This window comes from Ascaphus truei, chromosome 3, assembly GCF_040206685.1.
Source record: "Ascaphus truei isolate aAscTru1 chromosome 3, aAscTru1.hap1, whole genome shotgun sequence".
Taxonomy (NCBI): Eukaryota; Metazoa; Chordata; class Amphibia; order Anura; family Ascaphidae; genus Ascaphus; species Ascaphus truei.
Window position 1 is genome coordinate 437,161,970 of NC_134485.1, and position 19,741 is coordinate 437,181,710.

General features: G+C 44.2%; 1 protein-coding gene across 1 annotated transcript in view; it reads right to left on the reverse strand.

Annotated features, from left to right (window-relative positions):
• Nucleotides 1-16,741: 16,741 nt before the first annotated feature.
• Nucleotides 16,742-19,741, reverse strand: part of LOC142490543 (immunoglobulin superfamily member 3-like) — a 45,982-nt gene continuing 42,982 nt past the window's right edge. Inside the window, exon 4 of the mRNA XM_075592954.1 lies at nucleotides 16,742-16,904. Within this exon, the coding sequence (XP_075449069.1) occupies nucleotides 16,903-16,904 (2 nt within the window). The 3' untranslated portion in view covers nucleotides 16,742-16,902. The remainder of the gene's footprint in view (nucleotides 16,905-19,741) is intronic.

Below are 19,741 nucleotides of genomic sequence, written 5' to 3' on the forward strand. Positions count from 1 at the left end.
AAATCTCTGCTTTTCACACTCCCATTGAAATCAATGGGCTCCGTCGCTATAGGCTTTCATTGGAGCAACTCCGCCATTGAAGTCAATGGTAAAATTACAATTTTCACATTTGCATACACTCTGTCTGGTTGATCAGAGAGGATTGGAAATGGCCATGCAGTCATGCCGGAACAGTGACTGCCTGCGACCAAAATCCCAACCCTCTGGTACTCACAGAACTGGAGATATAGTCTTAAACTTTTTACCCTTTCGGACTTAGCCGTTTTAAAGCAACGTGGTTTTCCCCCATTGGAATCAATGGCCGGCGCCGCCATAGGAAATGCATGGGCCTGGCGCCGCCATAGGATTCAATGGGACCTCCGCTCCCATTAGAGTCAAAGGCGCGACCCTCGTTGCGAGCGCGACCCTTTATGGGGGTCCTTCATTGCCGGACCCGGTGGTGGTCAAGTGTGGGGGTTCCTAGAGTCTAGGGGCAAAAATAATTTTATTTCTGGGTGCCCTAGAACCTAAGTTTCCCACGCCAATAGTATTTGAACTTGACCGGGGAGTGATCAAAGCTCTTTTTTAGACAATGTTTCCGCTCTTGCGGTCTGCGGTTTGGATGGCTGCCATCCCGTTCCTGGAGGTCGGCGTCGAGGAATCCCCATTGAAACTAATGGCTCCATTAACTTACAATGGGAAACGTCACTCCTCCTCTCGGGCGCCACCTGCAGGTCTTCTACCGAAACGGCCAGAATCTCCTTAGTGTTGCATTGGGCTGCAATGGCGACCAATAGACAGCTGCAAAATGGAGTCTGAAAAGGCAGGAAAGTGGAACAAAGGGCTATAATCACTCCTTAACTATTAACCCCTTCTCTCCTGCATCAATCCCAGTGTATGTGTTGGTGCAGACACTGGAATGTGAACAATACATATTTAAAGGGGAATACACATATGGGTTCTGAAGCAGGGTAAAAACACATTACTGGACCACAGTCCAGTTAACACCTTGCTTCCCACGTGAGAGCAGGGGAGGGGGAAAATAGGGTGTAACCCCTTTAATATCGGGCCAAAGCCCCTCTCTCATGACACGGATGTTTGAGTGCTTCACTACCTGGGATATATTTCTCCTTTGTTGTTGTTAAATTGCAAATGTCAAGGAGGAGGAGAGTAGAACTAACTCCAAATCTCCGATAGAAAGGTTACTAAACAAACTAATATTACAGCTACTTAAATTCATTCAATAGCTTACAATTACATATATTTTAAAAGTTAAATAAAGAATTAAGTTATACATTTCTCACTGAAGATTTTGAAAAGAATTAAAGAGGCGACTGTTGAAATGGACTGGGCAGGGTTCTCTGGAGAAGAATTATGAGCAGGATTCAGAATCCATTTTGTCTGTCATGTCGTGTCTCAGTATCCTCTCAGTATCCATTTCTGTGTGAAAGGATGTGTTTGTTTGTAAGGATGAGTTTCGCTAACAGTAGATTTCCAAGGTTGTGTCTGTGGCTCAACACCCAGAAGTATAGTGATAAGATGCACTGTACCCTGTTGTGTACAGAATTATAGTAATAAGATGTACCCTGACGTACGTTGTTGCTGTTCAGAGCTGTTTTGTATCAGTTTTACTAGCTTTTGGGACCTTGAAAATGATAAACTTAGTATTGGGAGAGGCCCGCATGATCACCACCGAATGTATGCGTCACTTCTGTCACGGGAGACCAGACAGTTAACACTTGGTTACCAGGATCATTCATTGAGCAAAACAGGTAAGTTAAATCAATTGTAATTTATTCGCATAAATAGGCATACACAGAATGGAACACAAAATGCAGATGAAAAACACACTTACTGTGTGTCTGGGGTTTGAAAACTAGACTGTTCTAGGTGCAGGGAAATCTAAAAATGAGTTTTACCCTGACAGGTACTTAGCCCAGAATCTTCCGGTTCCCAAATCGGCATGAAGTTTCACACACTACCGCTACGTTCCTTTCTGAGAAATTGGACTTTTTCTTGACAGGGTGTTAGTACCAAACTCCTGCGACTAAAATTGGCTTGCAATCCAAGCCGCGACCGCTACATTCTATTTTGAGAAATCGGTAAAAAAAAGACCGGACTTAGGGGCCTATGCACTAAGCACAGGAAAAAATATATAATGCCCGGCTGGGTGCCCCTGAGCAAGATTCGGAATGGTAGAGTGTCAGCTCTGCAACCCAGCAAGGGTGGTAATACTGCAAATGTATTCAAAATGCTGGTGTCTTTCCCCACCGGGATAAGGGGGCGAGAGTAATGCTATGTATCAGCTGTATCAGCCATGTAACAGAGTTCCCCTTAGTCATAGTGGGTAAATGTAAAGTGTCAGCTCTGCAGCCCACTAAGGGCTGCAACCCTGTAATTGGGTTAGAACGGTCTGTATGTGTCCCGCTAGGTGTAAGGGGACCACATGTATAAGTCATGTAACAGAGTTCCCCTCAGTCATATGGGGTAAATGTGAACTGTCAGCTCTGCAGCCTACTAATGGCTGCAAGCCTGTAAATGTATTTTAATTGTCTGTGTGTGTCCCGCTAAACATAAGAGAACCACATCATTATGCTTAGTAACATTGTATCAGTTATGTATCATGTGCGCGCATTGCAATAGTGTTTCACTGCAAACCGCAAGATAGGAAAAAGGTTTAAAAAACCAGCAGTCTTGCGCTTAGCATATAAGCAGCAAGCTAACTTTGGATAGGAATGTCCCAGCGCTCTGATTTTTGCTATGCATACTGCTAGGGGGCAATCATTAAACCGGTTATGTTTTCTGTATTAGAAACTTTCATAAGAAGAAATGAATGAAAGTCCCCCTCTTTTTGTATATTAATATTATAACGGTAAGGGGATATTCCTTCAGGCATCCAGACCAGGAGGTAACACTTAAAGTGTGAGTACTATGCTGTATAATGCATGGCAGGAAATCCAGGGGGTAAGCAATGCATAATTTATACTCAGGCTTCTAAGGCAACCTGCTGATTCGGTTCCCCTGTGTCTGGAGACAGGCCATAGTTCAAAGAAACTGACACTGTCAAGTGTTGAGTGGGTAGGGGGAGAGGTAAATAGATTTACCTGACATATTTCCAGGTGTCAGGGGAAAGGCAGACAACATGTCACCAGGGAAGTGGGCTTGGCTAGGTATGCTAAGCAGCTTAAGGGCGAAGTTTGCACATGCTCGCAACATACCTTGAGCCTCTGCCAGGCATACTGAAGTATGGGCAAACCTTGCCAGTAGGTGGGATTTTTGTTCCCACGCCGCGATTGGTTGAAAGTGTAAAGATAGGACTTTGTGAGGTTTCAAAAGACTGAGCAGCCAGTCAGGAGGTAGATTCAACATGTTGTAAAAAGATTAATCTGAGATTCCATCTAAGATATTTCCTGTAACCAGATTTAACATCGTAACTAAGTGTATTTTCGTATTATTTTGTAAATTAAACTGTGTATGTTCATTGTGTGAATAAATTACAATTTATTTTATCTCACGTTTTGCTGAAAGGATCTGGGTATTTTTGTGTTGAAAGCATTGGTCTCCCGTTACACCTAGGGACCCCTTAAATTTACTGGGACACTTTGCATCCAATGTCACATTTACATTTCTGGGCAGTGCTGAAGCAGGGAACTCTAGCGGTGAGTCGTGCAAACTTTTTTAAGGGGAAATATTGCCGGGACAATGTGCCTATATGTACCTGGGAATCAAGCATGATTCCCGGGTACCTTTTTGGAGTATCCTTCAACTCTGGACCCCGACTACTTAGACACATTCTGACCACACTTTCTCCACAAACCCTCCCCCCCCTTGAAACCCATACCCTAGCAATCCCTGCTTGCTTTCATCCCTGGAGAGGCAAAAACATTTAAAAAAATTTATGGTCGCTGTAACAGGGTGAATAAACGTCACCAGCCCTACGCCTGGCAGACCAATGTTTAGGTCTGCAGTGCAGCAGTGACCGGGTTAACATTCAGCTGGGAGGGTCTTGTTAATTAATATAAGGGAATTGTGCGCGCTGTCCCTCCAATTGCTCTCCCTCGACTTCCAAGTCTTCCCTGCAGCTCCTAGTCTCCCGTGATCAGCGGGGCACACTCAGTACATCAAACACAAAAATAGGAGCGCTTGGAAAGAAACAAAAAGACTGAATTAAGTACATAAATCTTATATAATCAAATATCAAAATGAAGGCCAAAAGACATTACATTTGGAGTAATATCACATAGATCAATAGGCCCGTGACACACACTGAGGATCGGGTACTGACACCCAATAAAACTCATGATAGGAGTGATTCCCTAGTTGGTAAACAAGAGAGAGAGAGTCCAAGACTACAAAGATGGAAAAACACAGATCTGCGGGTGACGTCATACGCAGCGACGTTACGTCTGTGACGACGGACTTCCGTGCTGCAGCCTAGAGACACCACGAGGACGCCGTTAGGAGGATATTGAGTCTCAAGGTCTTTTCATTTCTTTCCATGCGCTCCTATTTTTCTGTTTGATGGTCTTGTTAATTAGTCTGATTCCAGCTGCCTCATCAAGGAGCTTTAAAAACCCCAGTGGGATATACTGAAATGCTGAGGGAGAACTACTGCTTTAAGGTCTGTCTCCACTATACTGTTTCTGCTATACTGATACTCTGGACTCTGAACAGCCCTTTTTGGGACAATGGCAAAGCCCTGCTCAGTACTTATTTTCTGTTTGTTGCATACTGTATGCTGAAAAGTAGCTGTTTTATTTTTGTATGCCATATTTTTGAGGCTCAATAAATAAGCCATTTCAGAAACCGACGTGTGGTTGCATGTACCCTACAACATATGGTGGTTGAAGTGGGATACTGAGAGGACCCTGCATTTGAAGGGCCACACATACATTAAAAAAAAAAAAAAAGGAATTTAAAAAAAAAGAGTTTCTGAAGGCAGCATCATCGTTATTGAAGCCAAAGTCGGGGTAGGAGAAGACAGGACAATCGATGGCCGAAGCAGGGTCAGGATAGAAGACATCCGGGTGGTCGTAGTTGTAGCTAGGAATCGGCAACAGGCAGACAGGAGTTCCCCGCTTCAGCTTGTGACGTGGGAGTGGCCTCTGCGTGAGGAGCAGGCTCGGCCTATGACGCCGGTGTCAGCAGGGGGAGACAGCAGGCTGGCCGAAGTACACCACGGGGCAGTGTTGGGGAAACAAACGCTTCAGCACAGAAGTCCAGGGCAGGCTACTGCAAGGAGATTAGAAGCAGGCCTCAGGAGAGGAAGGGTATCCACTGCTAGGAGAGAATGCAGCAGGTACCAGGAAATTTAGGGTAACCACTGCTAGGAGAGAATGCAGCAGGTACCAGTGCTGGCTAACCACGCTTCAGCACAGGAGACCGGAATAGGCCTCTGGACACTAAGGAACTAGGAAGGTTAGAACACTAGGAGAGAGGCCTGGGCGGTTTGTGGCAGAGACATTAACATCCAAGGTAGGAGATAATGCTCGGCACTGGTTCAGTGCCAAAGCCCAGGATATAAAGGGCGGAGATCCAATCACAGGAGGAGGGTGTGTGAGTATTCCTCCAATGATGAAGCACAGGGCAGAAGCTGCAATGAGAGGCAGCACATGTGCCATTGATTGCCAGAGGAAGCTTTTGCAACAGCAGAAGTCTGCAAAAGCTATAATCAAAGCCAGGAGTGGATTCCTTACACTGTGCGAGCAGGCCAAACAGCATGGACTGTTAATGCAGGAGCAGGCCAAACAGCAGGTACTGTTAATGCAGGAGCAGGCCAAACAACAGGCAGAGCGAGATGAAAGACAAGCAATACAAAACCAGCTACTATTGCAGCAGCAAACCCAGCTCCTAATCCGGCAACAGGCAGCACAGGATGAGCAGATGACTAGGCTGCTGGCCCAATCTCATGCATCTGCCAGTCCAGAACTTTTGATCAAACCCCCGGTCCTCCTGAGGAAAATTACTCCGAACGAGGATCCAGAAGTTTTTCTACTGACTTTTGAAAGGGTTGCTGAAGACCAGGGCTAGTCTCCAGATCGCTGGGCAACCGCTTTGGCCCCACTCCTTATAGGAGAAGCCCAGGCCGCATATCAGGGTCTCCCAGTAGACCAGGCAATGGACTACAAACAAGTAAAAGCTGCCATACTGGATCGCTTAGGTCTGACCCCAGAGACCTACCGGCAGCAGTTCCGGAACCTGAAGTACACCTATAAGATGAGACCCCGAGTCCTAGCTCAGCGGTTATTGGACTTTTGTACTCGCTGGATACAACCCGAGCAGTGCACTAAGGAGTCGATTCTTGAACAAGTTGTTTTGGAACAATTCCTACAAGTGATAACCCCTCCCGCACGCTCTTGGGTAAAACTCCATACTGCTAAAACCCTAGATTTGCCTGTCCAGCCCGTTGCAAACTTCCTTGGGGCCGAGGATCAGGAGAGTGTTCTGGGCCCGACGGATCCGACTCCACCGACACTTATGGATGCCAAAAGAGGGAGACCGAAACTACCACCCATCCACACGCAACCGCCAAGTCCCATGAAAGGAGCAGTCGTCCCAGCAAAGGAGAGGTAAAAACGCCGGTCCCCACCGAGACCCTCATCTACTTCCTTATGTCGGCTCATCGCCAAATGAGAGGAACTTCAGAGGACGTCGCATGCAGGACCCATCTGATGCCTGGTCTCCAGTATCCGGTCCAGATGAGCGATATCAGCGTCAACCTCCGTGAGGGAGCCCTCTCCAAAGATCTCCAGTATCTTTATGACTTAGATCCACATCACATATAGAAAAAAGATAAACAGCTAACAGATCTGGTTTAGAGTACATTGCAGGGTTACTTTAAGCTCACCAGGTGGATTTCCATGTATCAGCTCTTCAAGGAGGCAGGAGCAGCAGAATCTGGGGAGAATAGAGTTTTGCAGAGCAGCTGCAGTGAGGTACAACCTTCTCCAACTCCTTCTCCAACTCCTTCTCCAACTCCTTCTCCAACTCCTTCTCCAACCCCTTCTCCAACTCCTTCTGCAACTCCAACTCCTGATCTGCAAACTCCTTCTCCCACTCCTTCTCCCACTCCTTCTCCAACTCCATCCCCAACTCCTTCTCCAACTCCTTCTCCCACTCCTTCTCCCACTCCTTCTCCCACTCCTTCTCCCACTCCTTCTCCAACTCCTTCTCCAACTCCTTCTCCAACTCCTTCTCCAACTCCTTCTCCAACTCCTTTACCCACTCCTTTACCCACTCCTTCACCCACTCCTTCTCCAACTCCTTCTCCAACTCCTTCTCCAACTCCTTCTCCAACTCCTTCTCCAACTCCTTCTCCAACTCCTTCTCCAACTCCTTCTCCAACTCTTTCTCTCACTCCTTCTCCAACTCTTTCTCTCACTCCTTCTCCAACTCCTTCTCCCACTCCTTCTCCCACTCCTTCTACAACTCCTTCTCCAACTCCTTCTACAACTCCTTCTCCAACTCCTTCTCCCACTCCTACTCCCACTCCTTCTCTCACTCCTTCTCCCACTCCTTCTCCCACTCCTTCTCCCACTCTCACTCTCGATCTGCCAACTGATCCCGCCTTAAATAGCGTCAGACACCTGGTTCATTAGGACCAAACCAAGTTAAGCCAAACACGGGGGAAACATTTCCAAAACATACACAAATAGAAAACATAATAAACCTGGTGTCACATATACAATTTGCTACAGCAAAAACAAAAGTAAATACCATTCCCACGGTTATTACTCTTGCACAATAAGAAGTTACTGAAATTGAATATCACTTAATTTAAACCCCATACAATGGTATAATCCACCATGTAAGGTATTGCAGGCAGGAAACACCCTTTTCTTTTCACAGTCTGCACAAGTAACATCACATACCCACACCACCGTGATATAGTTCAGGTAAGGATTTGTCTAGAGAAACCATAGGAAAGGGATAGGGAGTGATCACAGGACCATAAAAATTGAATAATATAATTAAATACGTGAATAAGGTAATTAAATTGTGGGTGCAAACTGTGAACTGAAAAGTGAATCACAAAAAGGGGGGAAGGGAAACACAAAATGATTGTGCCCCTAAAATAATTCACTAAACTGCACACCACAACGTGTAAAAGTTAACTTTTAATCGATTTACTTAAAATATATATTACCAAAGATTTGTGTAAAGTGGGTTTAAAAGTAGATCAAATCAACCCTTTCAAACATCCATGTCGTCAAATATATGATTATACTATCCCAGAACTCAACCTAATGATGATGGGATGTAGAGGACATAAGATGCTGTAAGCCAGGGTGTTAACCCCTCTGTGACAGCTGTGGGACCAAATGGTATGTCTATATATATATGCAAGTCTGCGAACAATTAGATGAATAAATAATCAGCGTTCCTGCTGCTGTTGTTACCATTGAGCACTTCAGTGATAAATTGTCAGTGTGTTGAAGTGCAAATACTATGAGTGGTATAGCTAACCCTCGCAGTATTAATATTAGTGAGTTTACAACATGATAGAACTGACACTCACAGCAATGTTGATGGTGAATTCACAACATAAGCTCTGTGAACACACATATCATAGGGAGCAGGGATAACAAGCTCGCTGACTGTAAAGATAGGATTAAGTAACCAAAGACTGGGGTCTATGCACAGTGAACCAGGAGACTGCAAACACTACATTAAAACAGCTCCAAGTAGGAGACTGACAACATTGCGAGTCCAACGCGCGTTTCCCTCCAGCAAAGGAGCTTCTTCAGGGACAAAATTTACTGGGGGAGAGAAGGCTGAACCCTTTTATACCCTTTCAGTGCCGTGATTGAAAATCAATGACTATAAGCTGTTGCGCATGCGCACTGCGCTCACGCTCAGACTTACTCAATAAACTATACATATGCTATTGCGATTCAATCACATTAAAATCATGGGCATTGTACCTTAATCGCGCAATTTTTAACTATTCCGCCGATCGTTTCCAGGGCTTATAGGGCCATAAAACATTGGCAACGCATATAACAACTTCTGCACATGCGCAGGGACTTAGAAAATATTAACCGTTCCCTGCCGTGCACAATGTGCATGCGTGGGGACTCAGAAACAATTCCCTCTGCCCGTTCGTAATGCGCAAGCGCGGGGACTTAGAAAGTATTGGCAATTGCTGTCCGTACGTTTTGCGCATGCGTGGGACTTAGAAATTGTTTGCTGTGCCTGGCCGTGCAAAATGCGCATGCGCGGGGACTTAGAAATAATTTCCTCTGCCCGTTCGTAGTGCGCATGCGCAGGGACTTAGAAATTGTTGGCCATGACTGTCCGATCGTGTTGCGCATGCGCGGGGACTTAGAAATTGTTGGCCATGACTTTCCGATCGCGTTGCGCATGAGCGGGGACTTAGAAAATATTAACCGGTCCCGGCTGTGCACAATGCGCATGCGTGGGGACTTAGAAGCAATTCCCTCTGCCCGTTCGTAGTGCGCATGCGCGGGGACTTAGACATAATTACTCCAATTCCCCGTTCGTATTGCGCATGCGCGGGGACTTAGAAATAATTCAACAATTCTGCCCATTGGTATTGCTCCTGCGCGAGCCACATAAGAAGGCATTCAGTGCGCAGGAGTGGGCTGATAGAATCTACCAGCCACATTCCTATTGTTACCATGCATGTAACATGCATGCGAGCTCTTATGTGGCAAATATGGCAGGTACTAGCCGTAGAAAGGGGATAATGGTATACAAAACCTATATAACACATTGTGTATAAGATGATTATATATGCTAGATTATTCACAGTCCCCCATACATATGATACTAAGCGATGTGTCAAAGTACAATGTAGTGATGAATAGAATACATATAATAATTAAACAGAACATGTATATGTACATGCGAGATGTTAATTGACTGCTCTCATCAAATAATTATTTTGAAGCACATGTACACACCTTACACATACACCAATCCCACAGATGGGTTTAGAGCTCTAGTATTATAGTCACTAGTCTATACGGAAATAATAAATCATAATACTGTTATATATTTTATTTCAATACTAAGCGCTGGAAACAAACACAGTGGATATGGAAAATGACACAGCTGTACATGAGAGGGAACGGTAAAGAGTATGTGATTCAGGGGACACGAGGATACATGGGTCCGACCAAAAATCCCCACAATCAAATAAAGGGTGTAAAGGTGAACCCCTCATTGAGTCCATGGGTACTCCTAGTTTTTAACTTGTAAATCCATTCTGCTTCGATACGAAGCAAGGATTGGTCAATGTTACCCCCTCTCATGGGACTTTTCAACTGATAAATGCCCATGAATTTGATGACATTGGTATCGCCATTCTGAAACTGTGTGACGTGTCTATCAACCAATGTTTTGGCAGAGTGCTTGATAGAATTATTATGTTCAAGAACACGTCTGCGTAGTTGTCTTGTTGTCTTCGCAACGTATCTCTTACTACAAATACATGTGATAAGATAGGTAACGTTGGTAGTCTGACAATTAATAAAACTGTCCACACAGAATTGTGAGGTGTTATCATGATTGGCAAATACTTTGCCAGCGTTGATATGTCTGCACGCTTTGCACCCCTGGCAGTGGTGCATGCCTTTCACAGGACTTAGCCAAGTAGTGGTCCTAGCCCACTGAAAATGGCTATTCACTAAAGAGTCCCGTAAGTTCTTAGACCGCCTGCTGGCAATAGTGGGTCTAGGGCCTATAACTTTCACCATGTCGACATCAGCCTGAAGAAGATGCCAGTGTCTAGCAAAGATCTTTTTAATAGCCCACCATCTTTTGTTAAAGGTGCCAATGACTCTAATTGTTTTGTCCTTAGATTTTTCCTTTTTACTGGACAGGAGAATGCACCTATCGCTGTGCAGTGCCCGATGATAAGCCTTATTCAATGTTTTTATGTTATACCCATGGTTAAGGAACCTCGATCAGAGTTCTTTAGATTGAGCAATGAATTCTTCGATCGTGGAGCAATTCCTCCGAAGGCGGAGATACTGCCCGATTGGGATACCCGTTATGAGGCTGCTAGGATGCTGGCTTTGAGCCAGCAGCAGACTATTAGTTGCTGTGCTCTTCCTAAAGACCTTTCTTTGTATGTTCCGGTCACAAGCGACATAGATGTTCAGGTCTAGGAATGTTATAGATGTAGTGCTTAGCACAGTCATGAGCATCAGGTTAAGCGTATTTGTATTCAGCTTATCCACAAATTCATGAAGAAGTTGGGTGGGACCTTCCCATAGAAGCAGAATGTCATCTATGTACCTGATCTACATTGAGATGTGGTCAGTGTACATAGAAAGTTCCTCATTAAAAACGTGGGTATGCTCCCACCAGCCCAGGTACAGGTTTGCATATGTTGGTGCGCGGGCAGTGCCCATACACTGGCGACACACTTTATTCGAGCTCGGCTAGTCCCACGAATTCGGGTATACCCGGGTGTATTGAGGTTTGTGACTGTTTTCTGCCCGAGTGCATTGAGGTATTTTCCAAGCAGGGATTGAAGCATTTTATTCCCGCTGGCTGCAATACTGCACAGTATATATATATATACTGCATTACAATTCATAAATTTATGCCATCTGGTAGACACGCGAAGCATTGCAGCCTATTAAATCCTAATCATTATTATTTAACAGATCAGCCGCCCGTCAGCCAGGCATGAACCCAGGCTGGGAAGGCAAACGCAACGGGGCTTGTCAGAGGTGAGGAGCGGCGCATTCCAGGTATCTGCCAGGTACATACTGGGTATTTGCTCGAATAAAGTGTGTCGGTGCAGTAGCTGTACCTTGGGTCTGGTAGTAATAAAGCCCATCAAAAACAAAGTAGTTGTGTGTTAGAACATAGTTAAGTAGGTATAACACGAATGTATTATGTCTGTTAAACCTACAGTCCCTAGTCGTCAAAAAGTATTTAACAGCAGATAGACCATTCTTGTGAACGATGGAAGTATATAATGACTCGACATCTAAACTCACAAGAATGGTCTGAGATGTAACATGAATCCCGTCCAGTCTCTTGAGTGTATCTTTCGTATCCTAAACATACGATGGGAGACTGATGACAAAATCCCTCAGAACCTTGTCCAAATAAATACTGCTGCCTTCGGACAAACAATTGTTGCCCGAAACAATTGGACGACCAGGAGGGGACTGTAACTGTTTATGCACCTTAGGTAAGGTGTAAAATGTCGCCACAGTGGGCGATTTAGGGTACATAAATTCAAACTCACTCCGGCTTATCATATCTGTATCGAGGGCATCCTGTAAGATGTTTAACAGTTCTAGTTTGTATTCAGATGTCGGACTGCGCTCAAGGGTCTCGTAACAATCTTAATCACTGAGAAGCCTCATGTTTTCACTAACATAGGCTTCAGTGTCTTGAATCACAATGTTACCACCTTTATCAGATGGTTTAATGGTGTAAGCTTTATTGGACATAAGGTCTCTTAGACCAATTCTTTCCTCAGGTGTGAGGTTATTGTAAGACTTATAGTGTCTTGGCTCGGCTTCTAGGTCCCTAGTAACACAAGCGACAAATAATTCAACAGCTGGACAAATAGTGATTGGCGGGGTAAAATGACTCTTGGTCTTCAGGTGAGTGAAGGGACCAGTTATATCAGTATTTGATGAGAGGTTTTGGTCAAACAGCTGACAAAGATCCGCCATATCCTGTCTTTCCTGTGCATTCAGACCGTCAGTGATGGGATTTGGATTGGCGGCAGCCCGTTTAGAATAAAAATTTTGTAACAGTAACCGTCTGCCAAAAAGGTTCAAATCCTTCACCCACTCGAATAAATTAAAATCAGAGGTGGGTGAAAAGGAAAGACCCTTCTTTAACAAATTTAGTTGGATCTCACTGAAGGAATGAGTGGACAGGTTGAACACTTGCAAGGCATCATTGTCCATACAATTATTAGTCTTTTTAGGTGGGTGCATTTGTGTTTTTCTTGATTCTTAGGGTTCTTTTTTCCCCTTCTGGTTTTGCGTTTTGGAGGGCCTGTGCTTAAAACCAGCCTGCATATCTTTGATGGTCTTGCTACCTATACCTTTATTTTGACCCTTGGGTCTGGAGCCCGTCTGTTCACCGTCAGACACATCTGTCTCTGATGACGAGTAATCGGAATAATTACCCCTTCTCCTAGACCTAATTGGGAATCTATAGACTGTGCCTTGCTCGTAGTCATTAGTATCTCGTAGATATTTAGTATGTTTCCAATCCTTCAGCTCTTGTCTAAACTTAATCATATTAGTTTCCAATTTTTTCTCCATTTCCGCAAATTCCTTCAGTTGGTTATATTTACTGAGGTCCTTGAGGTTGACGTCAAGATCTTTATTGGTCACATCTAACCTTGATTTCTCATGGTCAATGAGGAGAATCATAAGTTCATTAGAGCATCTGGATAGGGTATCTTCCCACTTTTTAATAAAGTCCTGAGAGGTGATATAGTACGCAGGACACAATTTCAAACTCAGTCCGCGTGGGATCATGTTGGAGTCAAGATAACTTTGCAAACTTGTGATCTCCCACCAGACTTGAGATTGAGTGCGCAGGAGTTGAGAGATATTGCGGAAATAGTTTACAATGTCAATCAATAATACAATCTGTATCTGATGTACCCTGTGATGTCTTAGTAAAAACGTTCCTAGCCTCATCTTGCCAGCCAGACATATCCATGCCACTAGTGAGATAACCAGCCATGGTATGTATGAGAAATGGATCCACTCCCTAGAAGGGGTTAATTAGAGTACCCCAGAAAGTTACTCAGAGAAACCATAGGAAAGGGATAGGGAGTGATCACAGGACCATACTAATTGAATAATATAATTAAATACGTGAATAAGGTAATTAAATTGTGGGTGCAAACTGTGAACTGAAAAGTGAATCACAAAAAGGGGGGAAGGGAAACACAAAATGATTGTGCCCCTAAAAGAATTCACTAAACTGCACACCACAACGCGTAAAAGTTAACTTTTAATCGATTTACTTAAAACATATATTACCAAAGATTTGTGTAAAGTGGGTTTAAAAGTAGATTAAATCAACACTATCAAACATCCATGTCGTCAAATATATGATTATACTGTACTATCCCAGTACTCAACCTAATGATGATGGGATGTAGAGGACATAAGATGCTGTAAGTCAGGGTGTTAACCCCTCTGGGACAGCTGGGAGACCAAATGGTATGTCTATATATTTATGCAAATCCGCGAACAATTAGATTAATAAATAATCAGCGTTCCTGCTACTGTTGTTACCATTGAGCACTTCAGTGATAAATTGTCAGTGTGTTGAAGTGCAAATACTATGAGTGGTATAGCTAACACTTGCAGTATTAATACTAGTGAGTTTACAACATGATAGAACTGACACTCATAGCAATGTTGATGGTGAATTCACAACATAAGCTCTGTGAACACACATATCATAGGGAGCAGGGATAACAAGCTCGCTGACTGTAAAGATAGGATTAAGTAACCAAATACTGGGGTCTATGCACAGTGAACCAGGAGACTGCAAACACTACTTTAAAACAGCTCCAAGTAGGAGACTGACAACATTCCTGACGGAACGAAACGCGTCAGAGGATAGGAGTCTCTCTGTGATGTCCAGCACCATGTCTGAATAAAGCTGATTTTAACTCTCATCTTTGGCTGAGTTCCTATCTACGCAGTGACTGCCAACAATTTACCTTTTGCTGCATGTGTACAATACGTTAAAACTGTGCAGCAAATTAACCACTCCTGCCTTCATGTGACTGCCTTCAGGGCACCACATGAAAGGTTGGTAAAGTTTAGGGTAGAAAAGAGAACAGATAGCTGGGCCCAGCAAAAAGAAACCAGTGAAGACAGGAACGTGGTGCACTGCTTGCAAGAAAACTAATATGCATTTACTCTACACAAAATGTACACGCAGCCCTGTCACACTAGCTGTCTCCGTTCGCGAGTTAGCTCGCTTAATAGAAAGGCTCTCTTGTGGGATTCTAAGTTCACCTAGTTCTCACGTCAATTGACCGACTTCCCACGGCACTAGACTTTCCCCCTTTCAAGTTCCGCGAGTTAAAAAGGCACGGATACATTCTGTTGGAAAACCACTTCAGACCTAACCGCAAAGTCACTTATTCAATTGACCGTGTGGTTATGAGGTTGTGTGCTTTAAAATGGATACCTATCCTTCAAAGCAGACCTCCCATAAACAGCCACGCATCTTCAATCTGTGCTTGCTTCAGCGCTCACAACGCCATCTTGTGCCTGAAAACCTAATAGCACAGTTTGTATGTAAACCTATTACTGCAGGCAGAGAACAGGCTGTAAAATGGGGATAAGAAGGCTGGGACAGGGGCAAATACATCAGGATAATGCATATACTTTTAACCCCTTCACTCCCAATGCGAGTTGGGGTTAATTAGCCGGGTAGAATACCTTTATTAATGGCCTGATTAACCCCTCCATCGGCAAACCATCATTCTTTCCCATCTCAACTATTGTAACCTCCTTCTGTCTGGTCTTCTGCCTCTTACCTTTATAACCTACAATCTATCCTAAATGCTGCTGCCAGAATCACTCTTCTCTTTCCTAAATCTGTCTCAGCGCCTCCCCTGCCGAAATCCCTCTCCTGGCTTCCTATCAAATCCCATATCACACACTCAATTCTCCTCCTCACTTTTAAAGCTTTACACTCTTCTGCTCCTCCTTACATCTCAGCCCTAATTTCTCAATATACATCATACCAACTCTTGCGTTCTGCTCAAGGATGTCTTCTCTCTACCCCCTTTTGTATCTAAAGCCCTCTCCCACCTTAAACCTTTTTCACTGACTGGCCCACACCTCTGGAATGTCCTTCCCCTCAACTTTCCACCTTTAAGACCCACCTAAAAACACACGTGCTTAAGGAAGCATATGAGTAGCTCCATGGCTGATCATTTACACCTCATACATTAACCATGGCCCCCTGCAGACACACTTACCAGAATACCCTCCTACTGTCTCTGTATGTTCTTCCTACCAACAAATTAGATTGTAAGCTCTTCGGAGCAGGGACTCCTTTTCCTAAATTTTACTTTCATGTCTGAAGCACTTCTCCTCTTTATGTGTAATTTATATTATTTATTATTTATATTATTGTCACGTATGTTACTGCTGTGAAGCGATATGTACATTAATGGCGCTATATAAATAAAGACATACATACATACACACACACTTTGTTTACCGGTATCCTATTGATCATTTAGCAACCAATGTGGTAGGTGTGCTAAGTAGTCATAATAACATCAGATGTACTAATCCAGATCAATACTGCACATATGCGCTGGTGCACTGTCCCATTATATTCTGGTTATGGCGACAGTACCTGTGAAGGGAGAGAATAAATAATGTGGGCTACGAAGACCGAAGCCCTTGTTTAACCCTATAGGAGCCAGTTTCTCTAGATTCCAGATCCAGCCCGATTCCTTGCAGAGGACGAGGACCTGATCCCAATCACCTCTCCTGGCGCGAGAGAGAGCCTGATCAATGCCCATAAACCGTAGAACATCCGGATTGCCATCGTGGCAATGGGTCACATGTCGTGCCACTAGGGTGTCCGTTACTCCGCTAACACAAGATTTGTCTTTTTATATCCCATCCCCACGACGGATAGATTACCACTTATGTAGAAATATCACTGGAGCAGATATTGTGCCCTCGGCGTGGACTGGTCACTCCACAATCATTTCCTCACTTGGGCATTTTAATAAGGGGAAAACATTCAGCCCATGGACGCTAAATTAATATTTATTATTATTGAACGATGATACAACGGCTGAAGTCTTAGAGGAGTTGATGCGATATTTCAACAATAACTCCACTCCTGACGTTCCCCACTCCACTGTATGGGAAGCTCATAAAGCTGTAATCAGCGGAAATTAAAGCTTTGTCCTCCTGGAAAAGAAAACAGGAAAACAAAATTAAATTGATGCCCTAACTAACAAACTAAAACACTTAGAAAAGCTTCATAAAAGCACTCCAACAAAACAGATTAATAGCCAAATTATACAAACGAGGTGAATTAAACCAATTCTTAGCCGCGAGAGCAGAGAAGGCCATGCGCTGGACAAAACAGCAATTTTATGATAAAAGTGATAACGCAAAAAAATGTTAGCAAATAAACTAAAAGCAAAGCAATGCCTATCTAGAACGCTCAGTATTCGCACGCAGAAGGGGGCATAACCTATGGTCCTGAACATATCTGCTCCGAGTTCAGAGATTTTTATACAGCTCTTTACAACTTACCGAGAGACGAAGGGAGATCTCGGAACCTCAATTATCAACAGACATTGATTCGTTCTTATCCAAGTGCTATCTTGCAAAACTTTCAGGTGAAGATATTTTACCTCTAGAATCTCCAATTTCACCACTAGAGATATCTGATGAGATTAAATCCCTTAAAGGGGCGAAAGGCTCCTGGTCAGGAGGGATTTTCCAATCTCTATTATAAAAACTTTGCAATGATCATTATCTCCCAGCTCACCAAATTATTTCACATCTTTCAAACAGGACAAGCCCCTCCTAAAACGGTGCTGCAGGTGTCAATAGTGATTATTCCCAGAGGTAAAGACCCCATAAATTCCTCCAATTACAGACCCATATCCCTACTAAATACATATGTTAAATTATATGCCCAAATTATTGCAAAAAGACTTAATCCACTGTTACCTAAATTGATTCGTCTGGACCAAGTAGGATTTATAAAAGGGAGACAGGCTCTGGATAACACCAGACGTCTGGTCAACCTTACTCATATAGTTCCCCAATCCAAATCCCCGGCCTTCCTATTATCACTAGATGCCGAAAAGGCTTTAACCGCCTAAACTGGCAGTTCCTGATCGCCACCCTAAAAACCAAGGGATTCAGCGAAAAATGTATAGATAGTATCAAAATTCTATATAGCTCTCCTTCGGCCACAGTCAAGACTAATGCAGCCTACTCCTTCTCATTTCCCATAAATAACGGAACTCGTCAGGGATGTCGCCTATCCCCTCTCTTATTCGCAATATCTATTGAACCATTGGAAGCCTTTATTAGAAACATCCCCAATATCGTAGGAATTCAAGTTAAAAATCAGGAATATAAGATAGCTCTATTTGCCATCGATATAATACTGTCCCTCACAAAAAATGTAATCTCACTCCCTGGCGTATTTGAAAATTTGGATTCCTTTGGTAAGCTCTCAGGCTATAAAATTAATAATACAAAATCTGCAGCACTAAACTTAAATTAACCCAGCCACACAGTCAAACTGATCCAGACCGATTTTGACTTCAAATGGGATCCTCAAATAATTAAATACCTATGTATTCATCTCACAAAAGATTACAACACACTGTATACATTTAGCTATGCCCCTCTTTATAAACAAGTCTATAAAGATCTGTCGGATTGGGTCCCCTCCCAGATATCCTGGTTTGGTAGGATCACATTGATAAAGATGAACATCCTGCTTAAGATGATATATTTTTGAAGTGAAACTTCATTGCGCGCACCTTCCACGCGAGAACATTTCCCTGGCAGTAAATGGACTTCTTGGTGGTGGAAGTGACGTCACTGCTGGCAGACGAGGCCATCAGCGACGTCAGTGTTGCCAGCTTGTAACAGCAAAAGCACCGGAGAGGAGGACGGCAGGGCTGTATTCTGCACAGGCGTCCCGCACATGCGCAGAGGCCCCCAGTACGCACGGCGAGCATGTGCAGAGGCCCCCAGTACGCACGGTGGGCATGTGCAGAGGCCCCCAGTACGCACGGCGAGCATGTGCAGAGGCCCCCAGTACGCACGGTGAGCATGTGCAGAGGCCCCCAGTACGCACGGTGAGCATGTGCAGAGGCCCCCAGTACGCACGGTGAGCATGTGCAGAGGCCCCCAGTACGCACGGTGAGCATGTGCAGAGGCCCCCAGTACGCATGGTGAGCATGCGCAGAGGACTCCACAGCAGCAGCATAGGGACACACACAGACACAGAGACACACACATAGCGAGACACACGTTCACATACACACAGACACAAACACACAGAGATATACACACACACACACAAAGAGACACACACACATAGCGAGACACACACCTAGAGATACACACACACACAGACACAAACACACAGAGATACAAACACACACAAAGAGACACACACAGAAAGAGACACACACACATAGCGAGACACACACATAGAGAGAGACACACACAGAGACACACACACACACACACAGACACACAAACACACAGAGATACACACACAAAGAGACAAACACAGAAAGTGACACTCACAGAGACACACACACACACAGAGACACAAAAACACACAGAGATACACACACAAAGAGACACACACAGAAAGAGACACACACACATAGCGAGACAAACACACACAGAGACACATACACACAAACACACAGAGACACATAAAAACACAGAGACACACACACAGACACACACACAGACACGCACACAGAGACGCACATAAAGACACACACAGGTACACACACATGCACAGAAAGAAGCACACAGAGACACACACGCACACAGATACACACACACGCACAGAGACACGCACACAGAGACACGCACAGAGACAACTGTGCCAGACATGGTGGAGCCTGCCCAGCGGGAGGCAATGGGTTGCCTGGGGGACGCCGCAGCTCGTAGGCACAATTCCCATTGGCTAATTCGTATTTTACGCTCGTCCGTCTTTCTGAGCTGGCTCGACACACACCCTCCTCTGACAT